This window comes from Diceros bicornis, chromosome 1 (genome assembly GCF_020826845.1).
Source record: "Diceros bicornis minor isolate mBicDic1 chromosome 1, mDicBic1.mat.cur, whole genome shotgun sequence".
Lineage (NCBI taxonomy): Eukaryota > Metazoa > Chordata > Mammalia > Perissodactyla > Rhinocerotidae > Diceros > Diceros bicornis.
Window position 1 is genome coordinate 5,088,936 of NC_080740.1, and position 16,398 is coordinate 5,105,333.

A 16,398-nucleotide genomic window follows, 5' to 3' on the forward strand; every position below is an offset into this window, starting at 1 on the left:
AAAGAGACACCAGGGAGGGAACTGGAAGGGCTTTCGTCTACTCGGCTTTTTATCCAGTAGCCATCAGAAGAGGAATGAACTTGCAACTACTCATAGAGAAGATTCAGTTAGAATCGAGGTTACGGTAAGGTGACTCCAGCATGTGGTGTTCACCTCTGACCTTTTGTGCTTGGCGCAGGAAAGGAGAGCTTCCGTGAACACAGCCACAGGGCTCTGCTCATCTGGCTGCACGGGACCCTGATGACACAGGCCGCGCCGGTGAGGCACCTGTGCGAGGGGCTGGTACGTGCAGGCTTCCCAGAACTAGCTGGTGAGTGACAGTTTGCAGCAGATAGAAACCCCGCCTCTCTTAAAATGGTTGGGAAAGTCAACAGAAATAGAACTACCCTTGACCAGCAGCAGTCCCAGCTGGTGTTAGCCGTGGCTCCTAGAGAATGTGTCGCCGAGTGACTCCGTCAGTGCTGCTCCCATTTCCATCCCCCTGCTGGGCATTTGAAAAAGTATAGGAGTGCAGTCCTGTGTCGCTTACCTACGGGGATAGGTTCTGAGAAATGTGTTGTTAGGGGATTTTGTTGTGCGAACATCATAGAGTGTACTGAAGGGGAACAAAATTTGCCACCCCAAAATGTCTCTTTAATGTAAGGATTATTTTAGGCTGATTATTATTTTTTTTGTGAGGAGGATCGGCCCTGAGCTAACATCTGCCAATCCTCCTCTCTTTTGCTGAGGAAGACTGGCCCTGGGCTAACATCCATGCCCATCTTCCTCCACTTTATATGGGATGCCACCACAGCATGGCTTAACAGGTGGTGCGTCAGTGCACGCCCGGGATCCAAATCAGCGATCCCCAGGCTGCCGCAGCAGAGCACGCGCACTTAACCGTTGGCGCCACTGGGCTGGCCCCTAGGCTGATTATTTTTAAGAAACAAAAGACTCAAGAAGTTTTTCTTGTTACCTCCCCCTTAACTGCCTAAAAGAATTCAGATAAAAAATCCTGTCTCGGGAAGTGAGCTGTCATCTTAGCACAACATGAACCAGGGGATAGACAGGGAGGAACCTAGAGAAGCCTGTTTGTTGGGCTCCCCTCTGTGTTCTTCTGTTTCTGTGTGGCAAAACACTTGTTTTCCAAATGTTTGCTCCTTTTCACCTACCTGTGAATTGCCTTCCTTCCCTTTGAAGTCCCTGACTCTCCCCACCCCCAACATCTTCCTTGGTCTTTAGCTGAGGATGGTAATTAAGGTGACGGCTTGGGCCATCATTTTTGCAAGTTACTTGGTTTTCCTGGGTTTCTACCATGTATACATGTGACTAAACTTTTGTTTTTCTCTTGTTAATCTGTCTCTTGTTAATTTAATTCTTAGACCAGCCAGAAGAACCCAGAAGAGTAGAGGAAAATTTCTTCCTCCCCTACAGTACTTACATAAACCTAGATGGTCTAGCCTACTGTACCAGAGTAGGCTCTATGGGACTAATCTTATGAGACCACCATTGTTATTCAGTGCTTGACTGTATTTTTGTTTACATGTATGTATGGGGTGGGTTCTGGGGAAGGTGAGAGGAGGGCAGGAGTGCTAAACCATCTCATAAGGTTATAGGATAATTCTTTACAACCAAGAATTGTCTTGCTCAAAATGCCGTTTTGCCCCTGTTGGGAAACTCTGCAAGTTAGTGTATTTGAAAATGTTATCTCTAGGTTGAGAGAAAAGAGTGGACAGGCTATTACTTTGCCAGCTGAGATTACTGCTGAAAATCACTCTGCCAAAGACCATCTTGTCAGGGAAGATGATTTGAAAACTTACCCGTAAATTAGGTGGTGTTATAACTCTCATGTAATAACCACTCAAGCAAAATATAGGGACATCAGCCATTATTTTCTCTGATGCCAATACAAGGACTAGTGCCTGGATGATGCCTGCCTTCCATGACATTATCCTCATAGCACTGGGCTGGTTCCCTCAACTTTAAATGCCTTTGTTCCTAAGAGAGAATATTCACAGGAACTCTCCGGGAAGACCAGGAGGCAGTCCACTCAGTGGTGAGGGTGTGTGCTTCGGGGCAAGACTGTGCTGGCTTGTATCTGACCTCCAGCGCTGATGCCGGTGTTCCCGTGTATTAACTAGGAAAGTTCTGTGTCAAAGGGCTGTTGTGGGACAAAGTGAAGAATGGTGCCTGGCACACGGCAAGTGCTTGATGAACGTTTTAGCTATTAATAACAAACGTTATCCTGTTTTTTCCAGAAAAGATCCGTCAATTCAAAAGCGAAACTGATTCGAGGCCCAAGAAATGTGCAGTTTCATAAATGCCTGAAGAAACGGTCTTAATGATTTTCCACTCAGCATTCAGTCCTTTTAAATTCTGTGCCATAAAATTCTTCCAGCAGTGGTATTGATTTTCCTTTCAACTAAGAAGATGGTGGTGACGGGATCCTCTAACAGATGAAAAATGATATACTTTCCAACCACTGAAATGAAAATTCAAAACTTTTTTTGGTTTTTACTTAAGGCAAATTGTATGATTTTCCCATTTCTGTCATTTGATGCAACATATGTGGTAGCATAATCTAGGCCTAGTTTTGTACATGTTTTAAAAAAAATATGATGGTGGGAGCAGCATCATGGTATATGGAGAAAACTAAGGTTTAGCATAGACAGACCTGGTTTTGAATCATGGTGTTGCCACTTTTAAGCTGTGAGCCTTTGGACATGCTAAATTCAAATTCCCAGCTCTTCAGTTTCCTGCTCTATAAATTGGGGGAAATGTGTCTCTCTTGCACAGCTTTGAGGAGAGAATGAAGGGAGCATGCCCGTGAAACGCCTAACCTCATGCCCACAGCCTTGAAATCATTAACTGGTAGTTATTTCTCTTGTAAGAGAAACTGGCTTTGGAAATTTATAGTCACTGTTGGCTTTAAATAACACACGTGTAATGTATTACTTAGAAAAAACTGGAAGTTTGTACAACAATGTTTCTTATCGCTTGGTGATGTAAGTACAGGTGATTTTTATTTTTGGTACTTTTATTTTTAACGTTTTGGTACTTCCCAGTTTTTTTTCACAATGAACATGCATTATTTTTGTAATCTGAAAAAGTTATGAAATGTGAAGTATCAATTTATATCAGTTTATGTGCACCTATTCATTATAATTGAAGGCTCTCCATTCTCAAATTCTGACTGAGTCTCTAAGGCCAGAAATAAAGTCACGAGTGATTTCAGTCCAGTTATTCTATCATGAATTTATAGTCCTACACCTTTGTCTCACGCTGACTATAAATGGCCCACTGAATGTTATGAACATTTGAAATAGGTAATATGTTCACACGATTCCAGAAAGACTTTAGGAAAGGTATTGAGTGAAAAGTCGCATCCCCATCTGTTCTTCAGTAAGGCCCTTTCCACTGATCTTGCTACTCCTTGTGAACGCCTACTCTTACTGTATAAAGTGTTTCAGTTGTTGAATTTAACTCAGGCTAACACTAACTACTTGGTGCTTTGGACAATATGCAATTTCTAGAGCTTAGATAAGGCTTAAAAAGATGCTAAATATTCTTAATCACAATATTCATAATATTTACTTTGGTTTGTCCATATGGTTATGGCTTTGGTATTGAAAACCATTCCTAGTTGTCATCTAGGTTCCTCAAAAAGCAGAGCCTGAGACTAACGTTTATGAGCAACTGCTTTTTTCAGGAGTGCAAATCCAGGGAAGCAGGAGTGAAGGAAAAGGGGAGTGGGATGGGGGAGGGAGAGCCAAGACCCAGGTGAATAACCAAACTGGCCACCACCTGGTATCAAGCACACGGATCATCTGACTTTGAGGGTACTCTCTTCTGAGAGATGGGATGGACTAGTGCACCTCAGGACAACGCATACAGGGGAGAAAGGAAGAACTGACGTGTTCACCCAATGGGGTGTTAATTCCTGCTGCATATGAGTGGGCTCCAAGCGGAGGCTGTGGTCCCTTGTTACTCTCTCGGATGGGTAGGGAAGCAGTATGGACAGCACGAGATTAGGTGCTGTTGGTTTGTGCTTGTTGAAACCCACGAGGAGCTGTTTGCCACAGTGGTAGCTGGGCCAGAACCCAGAACAAGTGCTCCATAAGAAGGATCTAGTACTGTTTAAGACATGGCCAGACACTTCTCTAATTCAGAAAAGCCTTGGTGTGCCCATTGAGAAAATGGGATACATATTTCCCTACCTCACATTTATTTTCTGATGTCCTGTTAATGAAACCATGTGAGGCAGTTAAGAAAATCTACTTCCTGTAATAAAGTTGGAGCATAGAGCTAGATCATGTGCACATTGGAAGAGGCTCAGGTTATTAAGTCTATCCACTTCTGTTAAAGATATGGAAACTGAGGCCCTAGACGGATTCTTCAGAATCTACTTGTTTTTATGTAACCCATAAGTAGTTTGTGTAATAGGCAGGGTAGGCAGATCTCATTGTTTCACAGATGAGGATCCTGAGATGCATTTAAATTATGTGTCTGGCCCAAGATAACCCATTCAGGCAGCATAAAACCATTCGAAGCCTGATCTTGTTCTCCTAAGTCAGTTTTGCCCATATGGTATCTTCCTATTGGTCAGCCATTGAAAAGCCTCTGCCCAGGCCTGAAAGGTTAGCTGAGCTGCCCAGGGCTACACACCACAAGACAATGCTTGGATGCTCAGAGAGAATGCTGCAGGTTCAGTGCTGTAGTTTCAAAAAAGGCAAGAAAGAACATCACAGATAGGATCACATTCTAATAGGAAATTTCCTTTTGATGTTTCTGTAACTTTTTTGTGTCAGTAAACATTTTTTTCCCTTTTAACATTAAAAAATATTCATAGGTGTTGCCATTTCCCCCTAATTTTTAATTGCTAGAGTCCTGAAAACATGATGACTAATACACTAAAGTCACAAAGAACTTTGTGATAAAATATCATTATTACTCTTGGTCTTTATCTTTGTAATTTTAAAATAAAAATACCTTAGTTTCTATTAGTTTTAATAATTTTTTTAGTAAAGTTCTCTCTCAAAGTTTATTTGGTAACATTGGAAGTGATTTAGCCTGTGGAATGTAGAGAAAACTGGATTTATACACTTTGATGATGTAATCACGGGCAGGCTGAACCCGTTAAAAAAAATAAAGTCCAGTCTCTTTTTAAAAAAATTTTACTTAATTGCTTAAATAAAAAAATAACATTAAAATAATCCTACATATAGTCACAAAGGATGGAAAAGTCTCTTGTAATTTTGAAAAGATGAACATGATGTATCCATGGTGTTCTAAGAATATATGGAAAATTTAAAAACTAAAGGCTTTAATCCTTGGTAAAAGCAGAGGAAGGAAGCCCGCGATGTGAACACGCCCGTCTTAGTCAACCACTTTTATGGAGGGAGCACTTGTGAGAGGCTGGGTGTGAGCTGGTCTGGCTCCGAGAGATCTGGAAGCTGAGGGACCACTTTCAGGATGAATCGTCCGGGGATATTTTGCTGCAGCGGCTTGAGGAATGGTTTGCTGAAAAGATAAAAATCTGCTTTAATAATCCCATAAAATTACACATATTAAATATCATTTCATCATCTATAATTTCACCCAAAAAACATGTGTTAAGCATCCAGGAGATATGAGCAACAAGTTGGGTGAAGTAGCCGTTAAACAAATAAGACATGGTCCTCTTCCGTAAGGCCCCACGCCTGGTTACACTGATCTGGTCCTCTTCCGTAAGGCCCCACGCCTAGTTAGACTGGTGCCCTCAGAACCCACAACTGGACATCAGAGCCTTAGCCCAGAGGCTCACAAGAGAGCCACGGGGGGCATTCCTCAGAGGACTCAAGTGGAATCTTGTAATGTCTACAGAAGCTAAGTACAGAAAGAGACTTGGTGGTGGTTGGAGGAAGGGTTAGCTCCACACCTTCCCCTCCTTCCATTCATCTTTCTCCTCCCTATATCTGACTGTTAATACATGGAGCCCAATCCGGGGAACATGGGGGAAGCCCTGAGGAATCCAGTCTGGTCCTTGCTTCAAACTGGAGTAAAGCAGGTCCCTCATGTTTCACGTGGTTCACCTGGGAGCTGACTCAGCCCTTTACAGCCACACAAGAGGAGGTCTTCCCAGAGGCCTGGTGCTCCCTTAATATGGACCACAACTTGCTAAACAAGGAAGTAACTATGTTGAGAACACATGTTGAGGAGGGGAAGCACACTACTCAGAGCTCAGGGAAACATCTTGGACACGAGCATTGAAGCTCTGAAGTCAGGGCACAGCTGATGTCATCGTTACGTGTAATACGTACAAGTACACATATGTACATAAGTACATGCTGCCTGTCTACACGTGTGCTATGTACAGGCTTTCCTATACCACACGCCATACAGCTTCTTGGTAGGCAGCGGCGGGCTGTGTTATCCAGTGAGCTCTCAGTCCGTGTCATTGACCACTACATGTAGATTCCTATTAGGGTCTTCCACTTAGGAAAGTCATCTTAAAATACAAGAAAAATTATATATATTTTATCAGAACATTCACTATGTATTTCAAAAACTCTATGATACAGCATTTGCTTAAAAAAAAAGAATTAAACCTCTTAAAAAAAGGCCCTCATGTCATACTCTGCTTTAAGAATATGAGTTACTCTTTAAAGAAATGGAAGAATAACCTCCTTTCTTAAAGTATTTTATATAAATATTTCTTTGTACATAAATAACTGGGTAACCATTACAAATGGGAGATATTTTTGCAACTAGTATGAAATTTTAGTTGCTAACCAACTGATCTGACCCTGTCAAAAAGAGCTATTTCTCCTTGGGGACGATGGGCAAGACGAACTGTAGAAACAGACTCACATTACTGCTGGTTTCATGATCACAAGATTTGGCAGAGAGTGAAGGAGCGCTAGGAGCAAGCAATTACCCAGCGATGGGGCTAACGTGTCAGCAATCTGACTACTGGTTTACTAGGAATAACTGTTTGTGGTAGTTCTAGATCTTGATTCCTGGGATAAAATGAAAAACGGCACAGAGGACCACCATGGTGTCTGTTACATGATCCAAATTAGCTGGTAATGGAAGCAGTTTATGGCGCTCTAACTCATGGCCAATCACTGGAGAAGTATCGCACACGCTGAATAAGCAGAGGGCAGTGTGGGAGAGAAATATCAGGAACGGGCTGTAAGTCTTTAGTTCCTTGCTTTTTCTTCTGTAAAATGTGAATTCCCACCATTAGTACAATAATAAAAGTTTGTCTAAATTAAAAATAAGCACACGAGCTCTTTTTGCCTGCCTTCTTTATCCTACAAATGGACAGTGTCTCTCCCTCTTTACACATAATATACACTGATAAAAATGAGTTCATTTCTTCTCATTTTTGATAACTAATCTCACATGTTCAAAAACATATAGAGAAGTCATCTAAGGACTTTCAGAGTCCGTCCAACTTATGAAGTCTAGGATAGGCCTCCATCCTCAAGTCCTCTATCTGGACTTGGCGTCTCCATCTCAGTCGTCCACTTCACCACGGTCACACTTCACCTACGGCTGAACTGAAACAATCAATCCAGCTTCTCTTGATTTAATCATCTAGTAACCATCTAGTACCCAGAAAGAAAAGGATTTAAAATCATTCCATATATCTTTTTTGCTAATACTTGGACATACGAAGAAGACAGGAATGTTGTCTAACATTGAGAATTTACATAGAAGGCATTCTCTTAAAATCAATCCTTGTTGCATGTCAACTATACTTCAATAAAAAAAATAAATAAAATCAACCTTTTTCTCTTTAGGGATGTGTTCTTATAACTTATTTTAAAAATTAAACTTTTTTGGGGGGGCTGTCCCAGTGGTGTAGTTGTTAAGTGTGCGTGCCCCTCTTCGGCGGCCCAGGGTTCGCAGGTTCGGATCCCGGGTGTGGACCTATGCACCACTCATCAAGCCATGCTGTGGCGGCGTCCCATATACAAAAAGTAGAGGAGGAGTGGCACAGATGTTAGCTCAGGGCCAATCTTCCTCACCAAAAAAATAAATAAAATAAACTCTTTGAGATAATTGTTGATTCACATGCAGTTGTAATAAATAATACAGAAGTATCTTGTGTACTCTTCTCTAGTAATTTTTAAGTTAATTTTGCTTATGGTTTTACAGTTTATGAACTGCCTTTATACTTCTCATTTAATTTTCACAGTATCTCATTTAATCCTGAATCCTGACAATGACCCCAGGACCCTTATCACTCCCATTTTACACAAGAGAAAATGGAGGCTCAAATATTTTACTTGATTTGGGTATGATCACAAAGCAAAAAGTAGCAAAATTGAGGCACTAACTCAGGCTTTTTTATTTTTGCTTAAATTCCATGCACTTTCCTTTATGCATATGAATTTATTGCAATCTGAATTTTTTCCCAAACTAGAAATATGCTGGTAATTGTATTTAAAAAAGGGGGAGGAGACTTAAAAAAAAATTAAAAACCATAAAAGTAGGGAAGTGTTTCTTGTAATCAAAAATCTGCTACATGAACAGCTAGTTAACGAGTAAACAGTTTTTGTCTCTTTTTTAAATTAATGAGAAATCATTTATATATTTTAACCTTTTGACCACTAACACACTGGATTACTTTTTATATTTGATAATTTTTACAGAGAAGAAACAATGTTTCTGAAATTAATTTCCTAAAAGAGGAGAGGCAGATTCAGAGCAGGTGTGATAATCACATAAGCATATGAAAACCACAACAGTAAAAGGCAGAACAAGTACCAGGCATCATGGATTCTGATCTTCTCCTCAACATGTCATTTAAGTGTTTATTAGTCTACAAACACTCAAGAAAAAGACTTTTTCACAAAGGTCATCAAATGTGGACTCACCACAGTGACTGGATGATGTTTTTCCACAACGACTGAGCTCATGGGAGGAGAAACTCCCATTATAGCTAAACTGCTACTAATTCTATTTTTTGAAGCAAAATCACATCTCCCTGTGATCCGGGCTGTAATTGTCCTTCCAGCTTTCTGCTGTGCGGAGGTCACAACCCTGGGCACGTACTAAAAACAGACAGAGATCCAGTTGGTAGGAAATCCTCAAAAAATTTACAGTACTTTGGCTCTATAACTTATGAAGAAAATGCACAGGCTCTTAATTGTATATTCAACCAACTTTAACATGGAAAAAATAAATTTAAAACAATAAGACAAAACGCAAAACATAAAACCAAGCACCCTCAAACACCCCTTTAACTTTGGTAGATAAATTTTATAGGATTTTATGAACTTTTAAAAAGTTTTTATTCTGAAATAAATATAGAATCATAGGCAGTGGCACAGATAGCATAGAGAGGTCCTGTGTATTCTTACCAGTTTCCCACAATGATTACAACTTACACAATCATAGTATAATTACAATATCAAAACCAGGAAGCTGACACTGGTCTAACACCTGGGTGTAACATCTGTCACTGTATCGCAGGTGAGGATTCCTGAAACTATCACTGCACTGTTCCATCACCACAAAGACCTCCCTCATGCGACCCATCAGAGTCACACCCCTCTCCCTGCCCCCAGCAGCCCTCACCTTAGCAACCATTAGTCTGCTTTATGAACTTTTGATCCTTATGCATAATTAATATTATCACTACACATATATTTTGGTGTCCTGCAGCTTTTTTCTTATCACTTTTTCTCATGAATGCAGAGACCTACTACAATTTTTAATGAGAGGTGTTTATACCAACAAACTACAGTTTATCTGTCTCAGTTCTTTTCCCATTATATATAGCAAATTTTTGTTAAAAAGGCCTTCCCTTTTTAGAGTTATTTCTGTAGAATATATTGCAAAAAATGGGATGATCCTATCAAAAGGTAATGTCAGCTTGAATTTACAGGTTTTGTTGCTTACTGGTGGGTGATACTCCAGAAGGAATATATTCACATCAGAATTAATGCATATGTGTACTCATTTTATTTCACTGCCAATTAATAATTACATTAGCTGGGCAAAAATCAAAAGGAAGAAGAAGAAAAAAAAGGGAACAGACATTATTTGAAACACCCAATATTTGTATCTTTCTGTTTGACGTGAAGACAATATAAATTACTGGTTAAGAGCACAGGCCTCTGAAGCCAGACGGTCACACTCTGAATTCCACGTCTGTTACTTGTGGCCACGGGCCAGTTACTCACTCTCTCTAAGCCTCAATTTCCTCATTTATAAAATGAGAAAAGCAGCACCAACCGCCTAATGATACCCTTTCACTCTGCATGCAGATGAAGAGGAAAGTTAGAAGAGAAACGTCACTAAACAGCTTAAATATCCAACTAAAACCCCTCAATGATTCCAACTGGAGTTAAAAAAAAGAGAAAAGTGCCATCTATTGTTTAATCTTGTGAACTGCAATATATTTGGCTGTCTAACTGCCTACTATATTTTTTGAACAATGTTTCCCACCATGAAATCCTGTTGTTTTGTTTCACACACTGAGGATGTCTGCAGAAAGGAAAGAACTTTACAGGTGAGGACATTACTTCACTAGAATGGTAATACTCCTTCAGTTATTCGTGTCCCAGTTCTCTGCAGTGGACTTTCTACACACACCTCCTTTTAGGTACTGGAAATACAGAGAAGACTGGACAAGGTTTGAATGTTCACAGGAAGCCTCTGCGATTAAAACGAAGAGAAGGAAAAGCAGGCCTGGATCACAAATCTCTCTTCTTTTCTTGTTCCCAACGATGATGGTTTCACATTAGGTAAGTTATCCAACTAATGTGTTTGTTTCTACTTTTGTTATTACGGTTCTTTTTAAAAACAGGAAGACGTATTTGAGGTGAATGTGAGTACTGTAATTATGTAAGGAAGGAAGAAACTAGCATCACACTTACAGACTGACTCCCTTGTGCGCTCCTTTCTCCCCAGCCCTGAAGGCTGTACTGTGTGAATGAGGCTGAATGTGCTTCTGTTTCTGAAGGAGTAGGATGTGGTTGGAGGGGCCAGGGGAATAACGGCTGTCTACACAATATTGGTTTTTCAGGTTTCAAAGACTTCAAAATTATCTCAGGGGATCAAATTGTTTTCAAAAGTTAGTAACAAAGAAGGTGGTAAGCACACTCATTCATTTACTTCTTCCTGTGCATTTTCAGATTTACCTATAAATGCAGATGTACAAATGGTGTAGTCATATTTTAAGAAGGGAATTTTGAAAAATCTAGCTCTATGTATGTTGTCTGAATATGCAACATGAATGACAAACCAGAAATATAAATAAACACTGTGTTTTATTTAAAGCAGATCATCGGTATAGGATCACACTTCAAAATGTGCAATCACGAAAAATAAATACAGCTGAACTTATGTCAGGGTTGAATTTTAGTGTCTTATTTCTCAGTCAAAACTCCCTCACAGACTGAAATTTTTCTTAACAGCCATATTTGTTTTCAACCTCTTTGAATCAAGAGCAAACATGATAAATAGCAGATCTCAACATATTTTTCCCCCAAGTGAGTAATTCCCAAAAGGCAGAAATTCAAGTCAGCTGGAATACTACAGATGACCCATTGTCTAGTGGGCTCAATGCCTCCCTTCGCTGCAGAGAGCTGCTTAGAGCAATGGCACCTTCTGATGGCCTGCCAGTGAAAGTGTAAGACCGAAAACCTGTTTTGCCATCTTCTTCCCTCTCATATAAGTGGCTGGGGTGGGGAGAAGAGGGCAACAAGCAAATCAGAATCATCTTAGGACTTTTATAGAACTATCCGTGCCTTTGTGCCAGAGTCAAGGAAGGGTAGAGAGTTTAAAAAAAAACCCCTGCAGAGGTGAGTCTGATAAGCTTGGCTTGTCTCCCTATGCCCTTAACTTCGGAGAAACGCTATCTGAAGAACACGAGTTTCACAACAGGAACTGGAGTCAGAACTGTGATGTGCTTTGTCTGTATCAACTGCTTGATTAATTCCACTGCAGACAAATTCTCACACAAACATGCTCCACCCCATTCAATCCTCTCCCCATCCACGCACTTCTCTAATGGTGATTCTGGAAACACTACCCCTATCTTCATTCCAGTTATGAACTAAAAATGAGAACCTAACTCAATCAAGATGCAGTCACCAGTGTTGTGTTAATATTAGAGACATCTGCATCCAGGAAAAGGGAAAGTTGTAGTGGAACAGAAAATATACAAAGAGCCATTAAACTCCTAAGCCCTTGAAAATACCCACTAGCTTCCTTTAAAATTAAAAAGAAAGGCTGTCATCAACTCTTTCTCAAATTAAATCTATTTTTCCTGAATAGCTTTTGAAAAATGTAAAATGGAAAACTTCTTTATTTTTTGTGTTAATTACTACTACTGTAATAGAAATTTCAGGTTTTATTTTCATTACATATTAATGTTTTAGCCACTTTGTATATTACATATTTTCTGTGGCTTGGCCTAATTACCATATAGACTTTTTTTCCCATGAGAAAATATGTTCTGAGTTCAAAATACCCAACATAGAAGCAAGTTGGGAACGCTCTTGCCAACGCAGCACCTGCGTTCACCGCACTAACCATTTCTTCTGGGGCAGCAGGAGCGGTAGGTCCAGCACCAAGGGGAGCAGGAGCAGGAAGGTGAAGAGAGGAGGCAGAAGCAGTCCTGGCGGGAGTCACGGCAGCAGCAGAGGGAAAAGCAGCAGCACTGGCCGCTCCCACGGCTGCTGGCGGCAGCTGCTGTGGTGGTGCAACCGCTGAGGACGCCAGAGGAGCCGAAGGATCCAAAGGAGCAGAAGGTTCGTTCTCTTGAACACCAGGACCATACTCTTCCTTTCTATTTGCGAAGTCTATCCCTAGAAATCACAAATTAATTCCATTAAAAGTCTTTCAAGTTAAGATCACTTTTATCCTCCACACAATGAGAACACATGATAGCAAAACCTCGGTCCTAACAAAAATGTAGAAATCTGTCACATACTGGATACAACGTTCAGTTAATACAGCTCGTCAGCATGGACTGGTTAATGTCAACATCAACCACGAAAGCCTTCAGACCACTTCCTTCAACGTGTGCAAGCTAGTGGGTGCCTTGTTCTTGCGTACAAGATGAGGGTGCATTCTGTGCGCAGCTGGAGCTTCACTGCGTCAGGTGTGCTGCCCTCATAGTAACATGGTCACACGGAGCCTAAGCACTTATGTCCCTCTGCATTATGTCACAGAACTCTCCTGACAACCGGCCTGGTATTCAGATCGTCACAATGATTTTCTGATATCACCACATCCTGTCATTTCCATCTACTGCTCCTATCCTAACAAAAACAATGTATTTTAATCGTGATTTTTCAGCAAACAAAAGATCAATACGTAACTCTAAGATCTTTACTTTTCACATTGTAAAAGAAATGAGTTCTTGCAGGTGGACTACATAAATCATGAATTAAGAACATATTCACACACCTAACTGATTTTAGTGACACTCCACATAGTAACCTTATCCTTAGATCAAAGGAGTGAATAATATCAGCTTCCAGAAGTTAGACAAAGGGTGAGATATTTTGCCCCCAGTATTAGAATTCCGTTAAAATTTCCACTTCAGACTGTATCTCTGTGGTACCAAACACCAGGGGAAAGGTCTGGAAATCAGTGACTGAGACAGACGTTTCTGAACATCTGAAGAGGGCACAATGCGGCCCTGTGTTCACATGGTTTTCTATGCTGTCCTCTTCTTAGACTATCTTCATATAAAACAGAGTAAAAGTCACCTCATTAACAAAGTTTAATGAGGATTATAATGCATTGGTCTTTTGAAATCCTTTGATGAAAGGGATTCAATTCAATATTAAATACTGCTTTTGCTTTGAAAACAAAGCCACACACACACACACTGAGTTTTAACATGTTCTTGATAGAAAGTGAGTCAGATTGATTCTTTTTAGGTGGGTGGCAGACTTATCTGATATAGAACCAGCATAAAGGTCAGGTCTAGCCATAGGATTCCCCAGAAGAGAGGCAGGGACCCACTCTCACTAAAGTGGCCTGACCTACGCAGTTCCTGTTTGTCAGACAACTCTAAGTTTAATAATTATGCTAGCTTTAACTGGGATAAATTTTTTCAGTTGTAAAGCACTTTTCTACTGTTTCTAAAACTGCTTTAAAAATTGGTAGCTATCATTTTAAAGGCCATTTATGTCACATTTTGCCTTCTTCATAGATAGAAACTTCTAATTTACAATCTATAAGATTTAGAATACTGCACAATATGAGATGCACTGCAGAGAATCAGGACAAATAAAAAAAATCAAAGATTTATTTTGCTGTAACAAGACAGGTATATTAGGAATGCTGCATTATTAAAAACTGCATTATATAGGGGCCAGCCAGGTGGCGTAGCAATTAAGTTCACGCACTCTGCTTCAGCAGCCCAGGGTTCGCCAGTTTGGATCATGGGCATGGACCTACGCACCGCTCAAGCCATGCTGAGGCGGTGTCCCACATACAGCAACTAGAAGGATGTACACCAATGACATACAACTATCTACTGGGGCTTTGGGGGGAAAAAAGGAAAAAAGGAGGAACACTGGCAACAGATGTTAGCTCAGGGCCAATCTTCCCCTCAAAAAAAAAATTGCATTATATAAAAAAACAATTGTTTTAAGGCAAGAAAGGGGGCCAGAAGCAACTTTTTTCTTGTGAGAATTAAAAACATTTTTTTAAATAGCTGTTACTAAAATGCCACAAAACCTAAATATCACAGAGCAAACCCAGCATTAGTTGAACTTCTGCCTTTGGTAGCTCTACCAACACTACTGCTAGTGTGTGTCTGACTAATCCTGTCATCTTCATCCCCCATTGTTATGATAAACAAAGCACAAGGCCACTCGAAACAGCTGGGTCCCCAGAACCTGGCATTAGCTGCAGATGACAGCAGACTTAAAAGCAACAGGACAAAACAAATCACATTGTGCAATTATCAGAATCCATCTTCTCCAAATCCTGTTATGGATATTTGCCTGCAGGAGACATAGCTGTGTTTGAATTTAAAATTTAAGATGGTAAGTTTATTAAGGTGGTAAAATACTCTGTCCTAAGTCAATTCATAACCTTCTTAAGTAGGTTATGAGAAACACTTTTCTTGTATTTGCATGTAGGAAGTTCTTTTTTTTTTTTCATAATTTTATTTATTTATTTTTCCCCCAAAGCCCCAGTAGATAGTTGTATGTCATAGCTGCACATCCTTCTAGTTGCTGTGGGACGCGGCCTCAGCATGGGCGGAGAAGTGGTGCGTCTGTGCGCGCCCGGGATCCGAACCCGGGCCGCCAGCAGCGGAGCATGCGCACTTAACCGCTAAGCCACGGGGCCGGCCCACATGTAGGAAGTTCTAACGATAATAATTTGTCACTTTACTTGTGAAACCCAATATCTGTTATAAGTAGATAATTAAATTCTTCAATTTAATTGAAGATAATTGCTAATAATTAGAATCAAAAGCAGATTATCATTGGAGGAGGTAAGTTTGTTTTCGGCATCGATACTCAATTAAAAGCCCATTAATTTGAGAAATCAAGTACTCATTTGGGTATTCAGCTTTGAGACGCTGTGACTCTAACCTTCTAACTTGCACGTGGGCCACACACCATGACTGCTTCAGAGAGCGAACGACTTGCCTTAAACTCACTATCATCCGCAACACGCACAATTTACATAATACATGTCTCCTGATGCTTTAAAATGAGGGCACAAGCACAGAGAAGTTATTCATTGGACTGAAATCATGTTGATGTGACAAAATGAAATTGTCTCATCGATAAATAAATCGTGAGTCTCAAACAGGATTTAGTACGAGGGAATACGGCAAAAACGTTGATGTATTTACATGACACTCGGGAGGCTGACTTGAATTAAGACTGCAATAATTCCATCATGACTATCAACTTACATGTCAGAGTTCTTTTTGTCTTTTATTTCAATTATATTTCATGGCATTCCCACAAGAACCACCTAGGAAGCAGGTGAGGAAGGTTTATCTTATCTGCTTTGTTCAGAGAAGAAATCTAAAACCCAATGAGGAAACGGGCAGGTAGCAAAGCATTCTAGTCATGTGCTCTTCTAAGCCGTGCTGATGGAACTCCGACACAAAACACTCAGACCCCAGCCAACATGTGGACTTTTCCTGAAACGAAATTATTTTCTTGACTCCTATAGGCCTATATCTATACCTGTTGAAAGTGAGTTTTAGTTGAAACCTCTCTTAAACTGGAAGACATGCAATTTTTAAAAATGGGAAACTATGACTAGATAAGAAATATTTAATCAACAAAATAGTCCAAGAAATTTGGCTACTTAGGAAAAAACAAAAATAGAAATTTGTACTTAAAGGCATTACAATTATTTGTTAAAAGAGCCTTAAAATAATGTTATGTATGCAAAGCGTTATTTTAACATTGAGCCTAAATACTTAAGAGT

The 16,398-nt window shown here is 40.2% G+C and overlaps 2 protein-coding genes across 5 annotated transcripts in view; one reads left to right on the forward strand and one right to left on the reverse strand.

Annotated features, from left to right (window-relative positions):
- Positions 1-3,713, forward strand: part of ANKDD1B (ankyrin repeat and death domain containing 1B) — a 57,280-nt gene extending 53,567 nt beyond the window's left edge. The window contains 2 exon segments of the mRNA XM_058551481.1: positions 179-310; positions 2,238-3,713. Coding sequence (XP_058407464.1) covers positions 179-310; positions 2,238-2,299 — 194 coding nt within the window. The 3' untranslated portion in view covers positions 2,300-3,713.
- A 1,422-nt stretch (positions 3,714-5,135) lies between these two features.
- The window catches only part of POC5 (POC5 centriolar protein), a 35,622-nt gene continuing 24,359 nt past the window's right edge, over positions 5,136-16,398 (reverse strand). For 3 of the 4 annotated variants that reach the window (XM_058565273.1, XM_058565371.1, XM_058565172.1), the window contains 3 exons: positions 12,514-12,788; positions 8,847-9,023; positions 5,136-5,499 (listed from right to left, as the gene is read on the reverse strand). In XM_058565273.1, coding sequence (XP_058421256.1) covers positions 5,356-5,499; positions 8,847-9,023; positions 12,514-12,788 — 596 coding nt within the window. In that variant the 3' untranslated portion in view covers positions 5,136-5,355. The remainder of the gene's footprint in view (positions 5,500-8,846; positions 9,024-12,513; positions 12,789-16,398) is intronic. The other variant, XM_058565328.1, reaches the window with a different exon arrangement.